Source organism: Ascaphus truei, chromosome 1 (genome assembly GCF_040206685.1).
Source record: "Ascaphus truei isolate aAscTru1 chromosome 1, aAscTru1.hap1, whole genome shotgun sequence".
Lineage (NCBI taxonomy): Eukaryota > Metazoa > Chordata > Amphibia > Anura > Ascaphidae > Ascaphus > Ascaphus truei.
In genome coordinates, this window is record NC_134483.1 from 370,911,206 (window position 1) to 370,930,700 (window position 19,495).

Sequence of the window (19,495 nt, forward strand, 5' to 3'; positions counted from 1 at the left end):
AAAGCAAAGACTTTAAAAAGCAGCTCTGCCCAGCCTACAGGTCAGTATCTTGGTTACCAGGAGATCCTCAGAGCTTTTTAAAGCAACTTCTGGGCCACCCTTAGTAATCTGCTACCAGCTTGGCCTGTACAACTCGGCCCTGGGACCGGTGTTCCACCCATGGGTCAGAAAGGAAAAGGGGGTTTAGGGGAATCATTGCTTTTTAGCAGCCCTTCCTATGGTGTATCATGCCCTGGGTAGCACCGCTGCAATGTATGTGTCCCATTACCATTCATGGAATAACAGGGATGGGTTTGTGACCTAACCAGCATTAGCTGGGAAATGGCTCGTCATTTTCAAGAAAAGACACATGGATTGAAAAAAACATTATTTTTTTTAGTGGTGTAGAATGACAAAGTACCTAAAAATAGATAACAAAAACATGATCACAGAATTGTATGATCTCCATTAAAATCTCAATCTAAACATTTTCTTTCCAGAAGAAAGGACAGTCCAGCTTAACATAAGCTAATCAACAAAAATCCACTCCTTGCCAAATGTGGGTGGCATAAATCGTCCTTGTCCACTTGGGTGTCTGCGACATGAAACCTGTATATATAAAAAAAATATATATATATATATATATTACACAATGCCCTCTTGAAGTCATGCTTATGCAATCTAAAGAGCTACCGCAGCATTGCTCAGCTGTGATTTAATTATAATATAGCCATGATAGATTAACAAAAATTTAAAGGGCAGTATTGTGGGTAAATACTTCATAGCAGCCTTAATAAAAATAAAAATGTATATATCTTTGTAAACAAGATTCAGACCAAGTTATGAACTCTAGATGGGGAATAAAATCAGACACATTCACAATCTGTATAAAACCTGTACCATGGCAGTCAGTTTTAATAAAGAGGAAAAATGATATGCGCCGAATGGCAACAGCTAGTCTGCTTTAATTGATTTAAAATGCTTGATTTTTAAACCAATACAAAAATGTTTGTTGGTTCGACAACTTTATATTTCCCCATTAACCCCTTCTCAGCCTCAAGGGCTGCAGTGCAGGCCCACCAGAAGGTTTCAAAGAAACAACTACTCACCATCTTTACCGCCTCCTCTTCCCGTATACGACCGATCGGCAGCAGTGTCCTCTCTTGAGGCCAGCTGCCGTCTCCCTGGGGTCACTGCAGCTTGCGCTTTCCAGGTGAAGGGATGCTTCTAAAAAAGTGTTCTGGGTATTCCTAACAGCAGCCAGATACTTTGCACATTCTGCAAATCCACTAGACAAAGCAAGGTCTTCTGCGGTGTGTCCATCTTTATTGCACATGCTGGGAGGGAGCACAAAATGATGGTATAAAATGAAAAATGGAATATGTACTATTCCACGAGACTCCAGTCATCTAAGACACGCTGGTAACAAACAACAACATTTTATTTCAACTTACTTTAATTTGGCGTCACTAGCGACAAGCAGACTAAGACACTCCAAGCTTCCTGATCTGGCTGCTTTATGGATAGGAGCCTCGCCAAAGCAGTCCTGGTGAGGGGGGGGGGAAATAGTTACAAATGTTAGCTATAAAAGTGGTTTGAGACATAACATGCCTATTCATGCCCCTCTACCAGGCCTCATGTTACTGCTGTGTGTTTCTGAGCTGCTCAGCACAGGGTACTCTGTTCCTACTTGGAAGTTTGCCTCAAAACCAACATGTGGCAATATAAAGATAGCTAAACATGGCTAAAAATTGTCTTTAGAGCGGAGGTCCCTAAAAAGTTCTGAATTTTTTTTATTTAGAGATGTTTAAAAGTTAAATTTACTTCATTGGATATTAAAGAGAAAGTGACCTGGATATGCAGTCTTTAGCAAACTTAATATCTCAAGTGTTCCAAAAAGATTGTAAGATCTTCAAATATCTATTTTGCCTGTATAATTTCTGCTTTCTAACCAAGTGGTATTATATTTAAGAGGCATCAATTTAGTGTTTGGATAACTGTACAGTATCCTTCACCACAGGGATTCTCAACTCCAGTCCTCAAGACCCCCTCCCCCCCCCCCCCCAACAAGTCAGGTTTGCAGGATATCCCAGCTTCAGCACAGGGTGGCTCAATCAGCGGCCTAGTTCAACTGAGCCACATGTGCTGTGCAGGGATATCCTGAAAACCTAACCTCTTGGGGGTGAGGTCTTGAGGACCAATGCTTTTACACAATTAAACTCCTCCCCCCCACCCGCATCTTCCTGAAGCAATCAATGAAAGCCATTCTGAGCCCCGTGCTGGTTTAAAGAAATGAGGTAAGAAATAACATGGCTTTACCTGCTGGTTAACATCAACTCCTGTCTGCAGCTGCCAAAGTAGGAAAAAGGCCTGTCCTCCGCCGGCTGCCATGTGGGCAGGAGACTGTCCCAAAGTGTCATCCGGAGCATTCACTGCACATCCATACTCCATCAGCTGGCTCAGGCTGTCACACTGAGGAAACAGATACTCCCCGTTACATGCAAATACAGCTATATTTTATTGCAGATATCCATAAGGCGTTTAATGCGCAATGATAGGTCTGGAGTATCTTTTTTTGTTCTGAACACAGTTACATTTTCTTTGTAAAGCAAAGAGCTTTATATATTAAAAAAAATAAATAAGTTCTTCCCTGATTTTGTATGGTGTATATGTGATTGATGTATGTATATCACACACACACACAGTAGTTAAAGTGGATATATATCTATATTGATATATAGATATATATGGCCCATAATATATTTGTTTCACTTTTTTAAAGGAAGGCCATGCTTGTCTTTGTCTTGTTATTGGGGGTCCCCTGGTAGGACCTTGAAGAGCCGAGGAACCCAGTCTGAAGAAGACTAAGTAAGCATTGTGACATTTTTATTAACTATATTTTATGTAATTTCAATTGGAACTTTATGTAGGAGCACAGACTCAAGTTTGTAGGGCATATACCTGTAGTATTGTATTGTATATATTGTATGTCTTTATTTATATAGCGCCATTAATGTACATAGCGCTTCACAGTAGTAATACATGGGGTAATCAAATAAATAACAGATAATATAAATGCTTTAGACATAAAAGTAACATTTCGGAAGAGGAGTCCCTGCCCTGAGGAGCTTACAGTCTAATTGGTAGGTAGAACGTACAGAGACAGTAGGAGGGAGTTCTGGTAAGTACATCTGCAGGGGGCCAAGCTTTATGTATCGTGTGTTCAGAATATCCACAGTGCTATTCATATGCTTCTTTAAGCAAGTGTGTCTTAAGGTGGGTCTTAAAGGTGGATAGAGAGGGTGCTAGTCGGGTACTGAGGGGAAGGGCATTCCAGAGGTGTGGGGCAGAAAGTGAGAAAGGTTTAAGGCGGGAGAGGGCTTTAGATACAAAGGGGGTAGAAAGAAGACATCCTTGAGAAGAACGCAAGAGTCTGGATGGTGCATAACGAGAAATTAGGGATGAGATGTAAGGAGGGGCAGAAGAGTGTAAAGCTTTAAAAGTGAGGAGAAGAATGGAATGTGAGATGCGGGATTTGATCGGAAGCCAGGAGAGGGATTTCATGAGGGGAGATGCTGAGACAGATCTAGGAAAGAGTAGAGTGATTCTGGCAGCAGCGTTTAGGATAGATTGTAGGGGAGACAGGTGAGAGGCAGGAAGGCCGGACAGCAGGAGGTTACAGTAATCAAGACGGGAGAGAATGAGGGCCTGAGTCAGAGTTTTAGCAGTCGAGCAAGAGGAAAGGGCGTATCTTTGTTATATTGCGGAGGAAAAAGCGACAAGATTTAGAAATGTTTTGAATGTGAGGGGCGAATGTGAGAGAGGAGTCGAATGTGACCCCTAGGCAGCGTGCTTGGTGTGGGGGGGGGGGGGGGGAGGAGAGAGAGGGAGTTTCTGGCTACATTTTAAACAAAGAAGACAGCTGAAATTGTGGATTGCTCTTTTGGAGGAGGAGACACCTGCCCTAAAGAACAAACTCCAAATGTTCATCCAAAAAGGTTATCACCAGTCCAAGTTCTTTTAAAACTAAAGCTCTCACATTTTAATCCTGTCTGTAACTGTTATAATGTTATAGGCATATGTCTTTAACTGTTCACGCAATGTTTTTAAATAGAAGAGAGAAGGAGCGGCTCAGTGAGTAAAGACACTGATTGGCACCGGGTTTGCAGCAGGGGAACCCGTTTCCATTCCCAGTGTCGGCTCCTTATGATTTTGGGCAAGTCACTTTATCTCCCTGTGCCTCAGGCACCAAAACCATAGATTGTAAGCTCCACGGGGCAGGGACCTGTGCCTGCAAAATCTCTCTAAAGCATTACGTAAAACTAGCAGCGATGTACAAGAACATGAAAAAAAAAATATATATATATCATTTATAACACAGTTCCTTTAATGTAACCTTGTTCTTATTACTTGAAAACGAGAGAACTCGATGTATTACTTTCCTGTTAAAACATTTTACAAATACATCAACTTAATACCAAGATCTTTCTGTGAGATCAAGCATTGACGATTGCAACTGTGCAAGTCATCAGATAAGGAAATTAAAATCACTGCCCCATAGTTCTCAATTAATCTGGTCTATAGCAGCAACTATTCTGTTTAAGAGGACATATTCTTACATTAATATTTACAACAAAAGTAACCTTCATTAGATGAGATATGTGGGTGCAGTTGAAATTGAGGAAAGCTGATGCTTTAGAAAGTGATGCTATATCTAATGCATGTGGGTGATAATCAGATCGTTAAAGTACATTTTTATTTTTTTTAAGTCAGTAAAACAGGAAATCAATGCATAGGGCACAAAACTGGTATTAGTTATTACATCCTCATTTTACACTGAATGCAAAGCATCCACCCTTCCCTCCAAGTAGGACCGCTAGTGTTTACCAACACTCAGCATCTATGTGAACATGGCATGCAGGATGTGATCAACCCACCTCGGCGTTACACTCCAGCAGCATCTTCTCGGCAGCCGATTAAGAAAGTCTGCAGTCAGTGTCGTGCAGAGACCGGAGCCCAGCTGCTCCCGCCCGGCTCTGTGAGAGTTCTGAGATCAGAACACTGCGCCGGATCTCCGGCATTCTAATTCCAGAACTCCCCGGGCCCCGCCCCGCCGCACTCCCAACAAAGAGCACGAGGAGCCCCACACCTGGGACCCTCCACACGCCAAAGAAGCGGATAGGCTGGAGACGCGAGAGTGGCCGCCCAGGCGGGCGTTCATTGGTCGATCCATCACAGGGGTGGGCGTGTCCCGAGAGCAGTGTTCAGTGTTGTGGTCACGTACGCACAGGCGGCGGCGCTTGGCCGGACATGCAGGCTGCAGCGAGCAGGCACGTAGGCTCAGTGCGCCTGTCAGCGGGGATCATGCAGATGCATTAGGGGGGAAGGGAAGTCAGAAAGCTGGTTCATGCACGTATCAAGCCCGATAAAGAGGGACGCTCTGCCTTTCATCCGCTCTTTCATTCAATCGACCTATGGGGGCGGTTAACCCCCTCCCGCCCATGTTTCTCTTTTGCTGAGCTATGTCACGTTTACATGTGTACAGCTGGAAAGTCTAGTGAGTGGTAACATTTCCCTGGTGGTAACTCACCTCCTCCAGGAAAGGAGTCCTATGAGATCCCTACGTTTATTAAAACCAGTCATTGACACTTAAAACGTAAGCTCTCTGTCTAGGGCCTTATGTTGCCATTTACCCTTTGCACTTATTCCCATTGTTTGCCATTTATGTACTTCCTGTGGCAATGTTGTACAGCGCTGCGTACATATGTCGGTGCTATATAAATAAAATTATACACACACACCAACCATCTTATCCCCCTGTACCCTATATTTGCACGAATTACATACCTTATATACATTCCACAAATTAATATACATTGTAACACCAATGTGCATACCAAGGAGCTTACACCCTGTAAGGATGGGTAACTTCCTCACGGTGTAAGCTCCTTGGTATGCACATTGGTGTGTTACAATGTATATACATTTGACTTATTTAATTGTCTTCCGTCCTCCAACCTTGCTACGTTGGTGTGTCATGGGCGTCCGCAGAAATTTTTTCAGGGGGGGCATAATTTTAACGGCCAGTGGCCGGCGTAAAAGTGGTGGTGAGTGCACTGTGGCGAGCGAGCCCGACCAGCATAAGGGGGGTTCTCCCCCCCCCGCCCCCCCCCCCCGAGAAAATTTTGAAAAAAAAGAAAAAATATCTGTTAGCGCGCAACTTTTACTTAACTGTTTTCTTATTGTGATACAGAATAAAACATTACAATGCAACCTGTTTATTTTTATATTTTCAACAAAAGACATGTGTCTGCCTGCCTGGGTGGGTGAGTGGGTGAATGACAGTAGAATGACAGTGGGTGAGTGGGTGAATGACGGTGGGTCGGTGGGTGAATGACGGTTGAATGACGGTGGGTTGGTGGGATAATGACGGTAGGTGAGTGTATGAATGATGGTGGGTGGGTAAATGACAGTGAGTGGATGGGTGAATGACAGTGGGTGAATGACAGTGGGTGGGTGAATGTTGAATGTGGGTGGGTGAATGATGGTGGGTGGGTGAATGATGGTAGGAGAGAGTGACTGGGTGACAGTGACTGGGTGGGTGGGTGACAGTGACTGGGTGGGTGGGAGACAATGACTGGGTGGGTGGGAGACAGTTACTGGGTGGGTGGGAGACAGTGACTGGGTGGGACAGTGACTTGACAGTGACTGGGTGGGTGACAGTGACTTGGTGAGTGACAGTCAGTGACTGGGTGGGTCACAGTCAGTGACTGGGTGGGTGACAGTCAGTGACTGGGTGGGTGACGGTGAGAGTGGGTAATGGTGACAGTGGGTGACAGTGACAATGGGTGACGGTGACAGTGGGTGATGGTGACAGTGACAGTGGGTGACAGTGACTGGGTGGGGTGACTTACCTTGACCGGGTGGGTGCAGCTTGTCACCGGACGCTTCCCCCTCCTGCCCCCGATATCCTCTTCTGCCCCCGATATCCCCGCGGCAGCTGCCAGGGAAGGGTGGTGGGCTTGGGGAGGGGGCGCGGGAGGAGGTCTCGGGGGGGGCATGGGGGGGGCAAGGCCACGGGAGGTGGGCCGGGGGGCGCGTGAGAGGTGGGTGCGCGGGAAGCTGGCCAAGGGGGGGAAGCAGGCCGCAGAGGAGCTGGTACTTCCCCCTCCATCCCATGTTGGGAGCGGGAGGGGGAGCGGGCCGCAGAGGAGCTTGACTTGTACTTCCCCCTCCGTCCCACTTTGGGAACAGGGGGAAGCGGGCCCTGCTTGCCCTGCGCATGCGAGCCGGGACAGCGGGGAATCGGCGCCATTTTTTTAAACTTTTTTTTTTAAATGTATTTAATTAACTGGTGCCCGGCTGCGCGGGGGCCCGGCCTGACCCACGGGGCCCTGGACGCAGTACCCTTTGTCCCCCCTGTGCCCTCCCTGTTGGCGGCCCTGGATCCAGGGGGGGGCAAGCGCCCCCCCTTGCCCCCTCCTGCGGATGCCCATGTGGTGTGTTATAAATAAATGATCATAGTAATAATACATACAAAAAAAAACTCAACACCAGATTTACAGTTCCCAAATGCTGCATTTCTTTTTTTATTTTTATCGGTAACTACATTATTGGTAACTGTTAAGCATTGCTGAGGACATATGCATTGGAAAACACATCCCTGAAACATGACCTGAACATAAGATTAAGTTGGATCTCTTCTTCTTTTGAGTGATTTGTTTCAGACAACGTTCAAAAGAGTTTCACATTTTCCATGTGAATATTTCTCCTAGGTATTCATTTTTCTTCTCCGTTCTTGTTTCGATTGTGCAACCGTCAACTATTAACAACTAAAATGACATTTTTGGAGTTGTGGATCACAAAGAAAGTGTTCACTAAAATGTCCGTGATCAAAAAAGTTGAGTCGTTTTAAAAGAAAAACTTTTCAGCAAAAAGAAAATGTGCAATGATAAACAAAATTATAGAAAGCGACAGGAATGGGGAGACTTCGAAAAGTGCTGAGCAGACAGCAAGTGCAGTGTCGTTAGTAATCACCTTGTCACATCAGCACTGAAATAATATTCATAGCTGTCCAGGAAGGGTTACGACAAAGTATGTATAATTATATTTATATTGCCCCAACAATGTATGCAGCACTTTACAGAATCACAATATAGGGAAAATAAACTACATTTGAGATAAGAACAACAAGTCATGATAAACAAAGCGAAGGGAGACCCTGCCCCGAAGAGTTTACAATAGTGAAGTTTTTTTATTTATTATTCAATGAGACCTGTGCCAAGCGTGATATTTATTTATTTATAAAATGTTTTACCAGGAAGTAATACATTGAGAGTTACCTCTCGTTTTCAAGTATGTCCTGGGCACAGAGTTATGATGACAGATATATGGTTACAAATACATTGTTGCATTAAGTGAACAGGGTTATACATTATGAATGTCTCTTGCAGTAGAGCCTGTCTGAGCCCAGACGCAGGCCGCGATCACTGCGTGCAACTGGCACCGGTGATATCACTTAAAACTGTGTACTATAGAAAGCACCCTCCCCCCCCCCTTGCACTGAAAGGGGCCTTTCCTGAAACTGCCAAACTAACTGCTGTGCTGCACTGCAAAGCAACACTGTCTCTTCTTGTCAGAGCACACAGCACTGCAGCTGTGCCCCTGACTAGACTCACACTCAGCTAAGGGAATGGTCCCTACCTAAGGGGCCGTCCCTATAAACTTACCCACTAAACCTAGTGGGGAGTGGGGCCTACCTGGCCCTGGGGTGTCTGTGGCCTAGTACAGCAGAGCACTGCTCTCTGTACACTACCTTCCCCAATCTCTTCCTGGATCCAACTGACACTCTCACTGCTCGCAACAATGTATATCTCTGCTCTGGAGAATCTCACTCTTACATTGGCTCCCTGCTGTCACCTGGGCTCCAGCCCCTGGGGCTGCTGGGAACTGTAGTCCCTGGAGAGCCTTTCTATTATTGGTGCGCGTGCGCTATGTCGGCTGCGTGTGCGCAATTCTGTAATGACCGCCACTGCTCTCTTCTGCGCATGCATAACCTTGGGGAGTCCCTGCGCTACGGAGCGCCATCTCTGCCCCTTCGCGCTCACTATAATGGCCGCCGCAACTCTTCTGCACACGCGCGAACCTCCACGCATGCGCGAACGCATCCAAGATGGCGGCACCGTGTTGTGTATGCCACCGGGAGCCCCCGGTGACGCGATCTCCCCCGTAGCTCCCCGACATACCACGAGGGTCCCGTTCTCCTGCCGAGGTAAGGGGGGCCAGGGGGAAGCCTGTTACACTCCCCCTGGTGAAAAATCCAACGTCCCCGCTTGGGGAACGACATCACTCAGCATAAGTTTATACAATAAAAATGCAGGGCATGATATGTACAACTTATCACACTGTGACGATGGGGAGGATTTGGCCCGGGATTAAAGGGGTTACACCCCAATTGGCCACCTTCTAACCTCACCAGGGAGACAAGGGGTTAACTGGGCTGAGGCCCCGACATGTGATTTAACAATTGTCATAACCTGAAAATGTACATTCCACTGTGCCCCTGTTTTATTGTTAATCAGTGTCTGCATCACACACACACTGGGATCCATCCGGGAGCACAAGGGTTAATATTTGTATAGTGATTATAGCCCTTTGTTTAACTTTCCCGCCTTTTCAGGCACCATTTTGCAGGCTCCCATAGGCCGCCATTGGAACTCCATGTCTTTCAATGGCGAATCTTGCTATTGAGTCCTGTTCCTCAGTAGACCAGCAGATGGCATCCGAGAGTGAGAGCGGCGGTTTCCCATTGAAAGTCAATGGGCTCATTGACTTCAATGGAGAAATCCTCGAGAGAGCTTTCCAGGAACGAGTTGGATGCCGTCCAAACCGCTTAACCGCAAAGCGGATACATTTTCAATAGGAGAGCTTTGATCACTTACAAGTCAAGTTCAACGACAAGTGGCGTGGGAATAAACAGTTCTAGGGCCCCTAGGAATAAAATTCTTTCTGTCCCTAGTTCCTAGACCTCCCCCCACTCGACCACAACCGGGTCCCCGTATCCTGGACCCCCGATAAGGGTCGAACCGAGAAGAGCGGGCCGCGCCATAGGTTCCAATGGCGGCGGCAGAAACAGCTCCGGAAAACGGCTAAGTGTCAAATGCTGAAACTTGGTAATCCATAGCTCCGGTTCCGGAGGGCCCAGCGGATCAGGGTTTGGGGTATCGGTAGCCACTGCTCCGGCATCGCTGCTGAACCATCCTTGACCCGCTTGGACCAACCCGACGGAGTATGGACCCCCTTGAAAGTTCGGGATTTCTCCCATAGACTTCAATGGCGGCCAAACCCCATTGACCGGCTACGGCGGAAAACCCCCATTGACTTCAACGGCGGCATCGCCCCGTTGAAAGTCTATGGCGGGGATTCCCATTTGCCATTGAAAGTCTATGGCGGCGGAACCCGTTGTTTTCAATGGGGATTTAGTGAAAAACCGTGATTTAATTTACAGCGAAGATTTTTGTATTAAAATGTAAAACGGTTTTAAGTGTATTTGTGTATCTCCGGTTCCCCAGGTCGTAGCAAGTCGAAAATTGGACCATAGGGTGTCCCAGTTCCAGCATTGAGAACTGGGGAGTTTGGACCTGCTGGACCCAAAGGAACCGGATATTTTAATATGTTCATGTTTTATCCAACATACTGTATTTCAAGGTATAGGTAAAACCCAGAGGAAATTCCTTTGCATACCAAGGTAGCATATGGCCAGAAAGGCGACCCAATGTCTAGGGCTTGAGTATGTTTCAAAGGATTTTGTCACCTCCACTGTTTGTATGAGGGCGGAGATTACTCAAACCAGAGCAGTCTTCAAGTGTTCCATTTCACACCTCACAACAAAGGGTTTCCTGCCAGATATTCCGTGGGGTAGATTGGCTGGCATTCCTGATGCAAATGGGGTATTACAGAAATGAGACCCCAGAGTGCTACTGCGCATGTACCCACTAGCAGGGGGGCAGGGATCAAACTGTGTTCTCAGGGTAGTGAGTGGCTGGAGGTAATTGAAAACCAATCACCTGTACTTAAGATTAAGGATAGGACCACAAAAGGTATATAATCTGTGGTCAACCCTTTATCCTTTGTCTGTTCTATACCATCTTGATTGCTGAGAGAAACGCTATGCAATGTCTTCATGCCAGAGGTCTTTCATGTCTTTGGTGTCCTGATGACTATGAAGAGTGCTGTATGAACTGCCAGTCCAGATATGACTGCTTCATCATTTCCATTTTAAGTAAGTGTCTATATTTTGCCTGTTATTTTTACATTTTTGTGTGTTCACCTTTATCAAGGAATAAATTATATTTTATCATATCTAAGTCTCGTCCCAGTTAAGACCCAGTTATAAATATATATTATCTTTTATATATTTATGTGTGTAACATACAGCTTGCCACAAAGTCACCGTGACACACACTTCACTCTAAACAATATGGTACAGTTCAGTGCACATAAGATAACCGAGGCCAGCTGAGTGTTAGCTGTTTGCTGAGACCAATTGTGGGGTGCCCCTAACTGATAATGTGGGGGTACCTCACTTTTACTTTTGTGAGCCTCCACCTGGGTAGTCTCCGTTACCGACACTGGAGTCTCTGTAGACTTCTTTGAGATTATTGTCATGTGCTACAGTCTCTGGTTCCAAGCTACTTCCTCCCCCTGGTGGAAGGAACAGCACAGTGTCTCTTGGCCAGACCTTTAGCCGGCCATCCGCGGCATTGATGTGGTAGGCGAGGAGATCTTGACCATTTCCTCGGTCCACCACATGGCAAACAGAGCGCTCCATGTTGCGCTTAGAGGAGGCAATTTTCAATGGGGCATTCACAACACAGTCCTTGTCCCCAAGCACTTGGAAGGCTTCCACTGGGAAGCGAGCCATTAGCAATGTCTCTGTATTCAAAGTCTCTGTTACATCCTGCAGGGGGTAAAGGGTTGATACCTTACCACTGCATTGATTCACGGTGGCCAGCAGGTCATCAGGAACGCTGACTGTTACCACCTCGGCTGTCTTGGGACCTGTCCCCGGCACTTCTGGGGCAGTCCACTCACGTTCTCCTGCGGAGGTAAGGGGGGCCACGGGGAAGCCTGTTACACATATATACCACATTCCTGGATGTCCAGTAGTATGATCCTTTAACATTGAGTGCTCAATGTTTGTGACTGGTGGTGAAATCTTGGCATATATGTTTACAAAGTTTGCACCTTGTGGTGTTGCATGGTCTTGTGTCATACACAGCGTCGTTGCGTTTGTTATGAAGTTTTTTGTTGACTAACTGCTGTCTGAGGTTTGGCGGTTGCTGGAAATCAAGGATGGGATATTTGAGGAAGATGTCTTTTAATGTTTAATTCTCAGGCAGAATGGGTTGCAGATCTTTGATTATTTGTTGCATTCCCTTCCAGGGCAGGGTTGTATGTAACCACTAGTATGTGTGTGATTGTTTTTTCTTTTTTTTATTGGAGTAGGTGTTCTCATGGGGCTTTAAGTGCAGATGTGATTGTTGCGGCAATAGTCTTTGGCTTGTATCGCTTCTGTCTGAATGAATGAGACAGGGTTGTGAGTTGTCTGTTTGTCTTTAGTGTCAGAGCACATGCAGTGATATCTTACAGCCTGGCTGGGTACCATGGCTCGTTTTATATGAGTGGGATGGTAGCTTGTGTTGTGGAGGTAACTACATCCGTCTGTAGGTTTCTTGTATACAGATGTGTGTAGATGTGTAACATGAATACAGATGTGTGTAGATGTGTAACATGGGTATAGATGTGTGTAGATGTGTAACATGGGTATAGATGTGTGTAGATGTGTAACATGGGTATAGATGTGAGTAGTTTGCCATTCTTCAGTGTTACTGTTGTATCCAGACGTTCACTAGGTTTGCCAAATAATCTGTTTTGAGCTTAATTGATGGGTGGAATGAATTCAAGGACTCATAAAATTGTTTTAGATTTTTTTCACCCTCTGTCCATAATATAAACATATCATCAATGTATTTGTAATACTTGTAAGGTTTGTGGAGACATGTGGTTAGGAATCTCTGTTCAAGATTTGCGATTAAAAGATTGGCATGTTGCGGTGCCATCCTTGTGCCCCATTGCAGTCCCCATTAGTTGTAGGTACATTTCCCTGTTGAAGCTGAAGTAGTTGTGTGTGAGAATGTATTCTATTAGTTTGATCAGTACTTCAGCGCTGTATTTCTGATCCAGGGGAGATGTTGCAAGGAATTGCAAGCATGCCTCGGTGCCATCCTTGTGGGGGATGTTACTGTTCTGGGATTCTACATCCATGGTAACTAATAGTGTGTTGGATGGTAGTTGTTTGATGTTGTTAAGTTTATTGAGGAAATCTGTGGTATCTTGTATGAGCTGTTGGTGTTTGCGACTAGTGGTTTTATTGTAGGATATTCTCCACTAGGGCTGATCTTTGTTCAGTGAGTGTATCCATTCCTGTTATAAATGGCCTGCCAGGGTTTCCTGGTTTGAGGATTCTGGGAAGCATGTATAAGATACCAACTCCTGGGTTGTTGTGTATTAGTAGCTCCAATTCTGGTAGCAGGTGATTAGAGTTCTGAGTGTTCTGAGTTGCTTTGTATATTTCTGGGTTAGATCATGAGTTTCTTGCATTAGATGTTGCCTATGAGTTCCCTGTTGCCTTCTTCTATGTATTGATTTGTGTCCATAATCAGCACTGCACCTCCGTTATCTGCCAATTTGATGGTGATATTGTGGGGGTTCCTTACAATGCATCTTATCTGAGCATCGCTATTAGAGAGGGTTGGGGTTTCTTACAATGCATCTGATCTCTGACACACTATTAGAGAGGGTTGGGGTTCCTTACAATGCCTCTGATCTCAGATGCGCTATTAGAGAGGGTTGGGGTTCCTTACGATGCAGAAGAGAGCTCAAATCATACATTTTTGATCTGCAAATAAATTGTTCACAGATTAAAAACAAATAGATTTGAAATGAGAACAGTTTTGAGAAAAAAAATCCACCAGTACAAAGTCTTGAGGCTCCTATTATTAAACATGTGCATTTTTTTATAGCCACAAAAAAAACAAAATTAAAAATAACCCTCTGTGCTAATCAAATACAAAAAGGCAACTTAGGTAGTCGAAACTGAACGTATTTAGGTGGTTTGCCACATTTTGAACAATTGTAGTGAGGGCCCTGTATACATACTCTATCTATCTATCTATCTATCTATCTATCTATCTATCTATCTATCTATCTATCTATCTATCTATCTATCTATCAATCTATCTATCTCCATGCCATCGGTGGCTACCAGTCTGCTTCCCTATTATGGCAGTAAGCCCTGGTACGATCAGGTTGCCAGTAGTAGATATGGGGTTTTCCCCCTCCTGGGTACTGCATTTGGGTGACAGCGGGAGGCGGTGACATCAGGCCTGGGCATGATCAATCAGACCTTTTGCCCTCCTCCTGGCTGTACTTAAGGGCAGGTACCGCCCAAATTTAGCAGTGCCTTTCCCCACTGAGGAAGTCAGGTCACACACTGGAGAGGCTGATTATTGGGCCTTCTCCAGTCCTCTTCCCTCCGGGGGAGAGTGAGTGTGGACCATACCTCTGCCTCTGCTAGGGAGGCAGGGAAGAGCTAGGATGGCTGCGGGTGCCCTTGGCCTGTAGTGACGGTTTAGGGACCATCCTTCAGTGGTAGCTGAGAGTTATTGCATCGGGCAGAAGCCTGCCTTGTTACTGTGCTGTACAGAAGAGATAATAAACCGTTCCTGTTGTTATACCTCCTGCCTGGTGCGTGACCTTACTGGGGGAGAGGTAATAGTTCTACCGTGGGAGATCACCTTCAGTTCCCTGGGGCCTTCGGCAGATGGAGACGCTGCACTGCTAAAGAGATATGTAGGGTGTGAACCCCAGAAGCCTAGTCAAGTGTCCCCACTACCCTTGGCGGATGATTCAGCCCTCCTGTTACCAGCAGGTATCATGCACCACACGACCAGTAATGGCCACATCTCCCCCTGGTTGGGGGAAACACTGTTACATATCTATCTATCAAAGTCCACTACTGCATGTGTCTTGAACTCCTATAAATCTCCCAATGATTTGATGTCCACATTAAATATATCTATGGATAGTGATAATAATCATGGATTTCATGATAAGGTCTCCAAAGCTCCCATAGTAGGTACCATTCCAAAAAAATAAAAGCACACAAGGCATCAAATAAAGAGCAATATTGTTTAATAAAATGCAGAGAAAGGAAAATGTAAATTGCACTCACAAATAAATCTGATAAAACTGGCTCATCAAACAACCTTGCCAGTATCAACTCCATGACTCCGGGGCATGGTAAAGTCACACCAGTCTCTTGATAGCCACCTGGTCCCACTTCTCCATGTTTCACATTCAGCAACACTTCATCATGATTGATCAAGGGGCCATCGAAACATACAACTCATACAAAAAAATTACAGTTGTTAGCATTCAGCATTGTTACTACTCATCCATAGCAACATGCTCAATAATAAATAACTAATATACAATTGATTTAAAACCAGAGACAGAACATAAAACACAGACAGAGCTCAGTGCACATCCAGTGAACTCATACACGGTACAGTGCCTAAATATATATGTATAAATATCTATTAAATAAAATGATCTTTTAGTTTAACATTTTGGCCAAAATGTTAAACTAAAAGATCATTTTATTTAATAGATATTTATACATATATATTTAGGCACTGTACCGTGCATGAGTTTCACTGGATGTGCACTGAGCTCTGTCTGTGTTTTATGTTCTGTCTCTTGTTTTAAATATATATTGCCATGCTCAGTAGCACTCCTCTGTGACACTCATATGCTTATATATATGTTGTGGTTATTTTGGGGGTTCAATAGGAGCTTGTTAGGTGTCCAGTATGTTTTGCAATTCTTGTTCAGCTAGTCTTAGCTGATTGGAGGGTGGCAACCTCCTACCTAATTGAAGCTTACCCCCTCCCACATTTAAATAGTTAAAAGCTCACTCCATAGCATCTCCCACTCTCAGGGGAACTTGCTTGCTTGCAGTATGATTGTGACAAATCTAATACAGAGTGCTTTTCCTGGTAATGTACAGGTGAATAAAAGCTTCAATCAGACTTAGAACTTTGCAACTAATATTGACAGATCTTAATATATAAAATCGAAAGGTTGGTACTAGCTGCGGTGAATCTGATTGGTCCTCAGCCTCTGGCCAATCAGATTGGTGGCTCTATGACGTCACCCGGCTCTATGACGTCACCCAACTCTCTCTCCCTCTCCCCCACCGGCTCCCGGACGGAGGGGAAGCGCGGCGCGGCCCTCCTGCCCCAGCCGCCAACGCTCACTTCCCTCCCTCCCTGGCGGGGGGATAGGCAGTGGGCAGGCAGCCTCCGGAAGGACCCCCTTCCTCCTGCAGCTGCCCCCGGTAAGATGGCGACGCACAGCGGACAGGCGGGGGGTGGTATTCAGTCAGGAGAGAGGGGAGAGAGGGGGGGAGAGAGGGGGGGAGAGAGGGAGTCAGGAGAGAGGGGGGGGGAGAGATGGAGTCAGGAGAGAGGGGGGGGGAGAGGGAGTCAGGAGAGAGGGGGGGAGAGAGGGAGTCAGGAGAGAGGGGGGGAGAGGGAGTCAGGAGAGAGGGAGAGAGGGGGGGAGAGAGGGAGTCAGGAGAGGGAGTCAGGAGAGAGGGGAGGGTGGAGAGAGGGAGTCAGGAGAGAGGGGGGGGAAGCCTGAACTGCTGTGAAGAGGGGGGGGAAGAGAGTTGAGAGGGAGGATGGGGGAGGCAGAACATTACATCACAGGCAACGCCGGGTATATCAGCTAGTTTATTATAAATCATTCTTCCTGGTATTGCACAGGTTATTAAGAATTTATATTAGTGTTAGGGACCCTTGAAACGTGGTCTGCCGTGCAGTTGGCTCAAGGGCTTACAACAATTTGGCCAAAATGTTAAACTAAAAGGCCATTTTATTTAATAGATATTTATACATATATATTTAGGCACTGTACCGTGTATGAGTTTCACTGGATGTGCACTGAGCTCTGTCTGTGTTTTATGTTCTGTCTCTTGTTTTAAATATATATTGCCATGCTCAGTAGCACTCCTCTGTGACACTCATATGCTTATATATATGTTGTGGTTATTTTGGGGGTTCAATAGGAGCTTGTTAGGTATCCAGTATGTTTTTTAATATACAATTGAACAAATCCTAAAAAGTAAATCTTCACTAAATATACTTAAAAAAAAAAAAAAAGTTAATAAATGTATCACCTAATTAAAGGTAATACATTTATCTCCTAATAAAAACACACAAAAAAGAAATGGGTTCTGGCATTTGAAAATCCAAAAAAGATTCACCTTTGTATAACACATTCAACCTACAGTATTACCACCCCTCTTCTCCACAGGAATCCACAGAATCTTCTCCACAGGAATCCACAGAATCTTCTCCACAGGAATCCACGGAATCTTCTCCACAGGAATCCACAGAATCTTCTTCACAGGAATCCACAGAATCTTCTCCACAGGAATCCACAGAATACTTGCCTGGAGGACACAATTTGGCCTCTAGTCAGCCTTGCTCCGACTGCCAATAGAAATGGAAGAGGATGTAGCCATATTTTATTGATAAACACGTCACCATATTTGTCGTTTGTGTGTGTCAAACAACTACAAATACCTCGTGAACCGGAGGAAGGGTACCCAGAGGTCAGAGACCTCGGATCAACTCTGGGGGAACCCAGATTCAGGTAAATTGAAAAAAAAAAGAAGGAAGACTGCTTCCAGAACCACAAAGCTCTGATAAAACAGCAATCCCAGTGGGCAATTTGGGTTTCGAATATTTTTTTGAAAATCATAGGCTTAAAGTAGGGGTCTGCAGAGCTATAGCCCATTAATTTCAGCTCTTGGAACCCCCTGCTTGCAGAGATAGACCTCTGAAGGGGGTGCGGGTATCTCCAGCAAGTTTAAAGCTCCAGCATCATGTAGACCAATAGGAAACGGCACCTGATGACGTTATGCTTCCTATTGGCCCGCAGGGTGCGGGAACTTTGAAACTCCGCCATTACGTGATCCCTACTACACGAGCAGAGCGGCTACCGGCACCCCCTATGGTGATAAGTATCTCCGGAAGCAGGGGTTCCCCGGAGATGAAATGAATGGGGTTCAGCTCCAGACACCCCCTGCTTCAATCCTGTGTAAATATCGCAAACAAATCGTCCGCTTGGATTGCCACTTTAAGTCACTAAACATCACGTTAAAACTAGCAGTGTATCTTCAAAAGAGAGTGGGCCTCATTCTAGTAGCTCTGATAATCAACTTATCGAGGCTTTTGAGCAGCTATCGCACAATTTTCCTAGGTAGCTATTCTGAAAGCCACGGTAAGTTTATATAAATCGCGCGGGGAAGGACTTTTTGGGGCGATTTCTCGCTCCTGGCAAAACACCACACGCGGGAGCAGCAAAACATCTGGAAATCGCAATTTTTCTGATATTACGCTATTCTAGCGACTCCGATTAGATTATCGAACTGTGGGTTTATCAAAGATTCATCTTGCCAGCCCAAGGGTGCTGAGATGGAGTCTGCGAGCAGCAGGTTGAAATGTTTTTTTTCTTCTCCTGCATCAGATTGAATCTGGGGGGTCTCCGGAGCTGAAACACATTAATATCAAAAACATACATCTCCCTCTGCGTTGTCTGACCCCAGCCGGGCCCCTTGCTAGCTGAGTAGATTATTTTACACACAGGGCAGGTGAACTCAGGCCTTTTCCCTAGTATCCAAACTTTAATACATATAGGGCAGGGGTCGGCAACCTGCGACTCCCGCCAACAGGGGGGGGGGGACACAACTGTCCCGGGCCTCTGTTGGGTGCCAGGCTTCAGCTCTCCCCTGGCGGCCTTCAGTGGAAGCGACACCCCTGTGTGCGCACCAGTCAGCGACGGAAGTTCAAGCCAACTTCTGCATACACCTGTGGGATTGGCGTGTCACTGGAGGCCTGACCCCCAAGGTGTGTGTGTATTGGGGGAGGGGTTTATTGTTTGTCAGTGTTGGGGAATAGGGGATATTGTATGTGTATAGAAAGTGGGGTATTTCTTGCGTATATTGGGGAGGGGGTTTATTATGTGTGTGGGTGTATTTGGGAAGCGGGGTTATTGTGTGCATTTTGGCGAAGGGGGGGGGGGGTTATGTTGGTGTGGGTGTATTGGGGAAGCAGGGTTATTGTGTGCATATTGGGGAAGGGGTATTATATGCGTGGGTGTATTGGGGAAGTGGGGGTTAGTGTGTGTATTGGGGAACGGTGGGTTATTGTGTGTGTGTGTGTATTATGTGAGGGGGTTATTGAGTGTGGGGAAGGGGGAATTGTGTGAGGGGGAGAATTGAGTGAGTAGGAGGGGAAGAGGGGCATTGAGTGTGGGGCAAAGAATTGAGTGTATAGGGGGATTGAGAGTGAGAGAGGAGGGAGGAGTAGGTAGATGGAGAGTG

The 19,495-nt window shown here is 45.7% G+C and overlaps 1 protein-coding gene across 1 annotated transcript; it reads right to left on the reverse strand.

The window, feature by feature from the left end:
* Positions 1–62: 62 nt before the first annotated feature.
* On the reverse strand, positions 63–5,151 carry ANKRD37 (ankyrin repeat domain 37). The gene is made up of 5 exons (XM_075610219.1): positions 4,917–5,151; positions 2,299–2,451; positions 1,434–1,525; positions 1,089–1,316; positions 63–588 (listed from the first exon to the last, which is right to left on the reverse strand). The coding sequence occupies exons 1-4, from the start codon at positions 4,938–4,940 to the stop codon at positions 1,094–1,096; spliced, it is 492 nt and encodes a 163-aa protein (XP_075466334.1). The 5' UTR covers positions 4,941–5,151; the 3' UTR covers positions 63–588; positions 1,089–1,093.
* Positions 5,152–19,495: the final 14,344 nt, after the last annotated feature.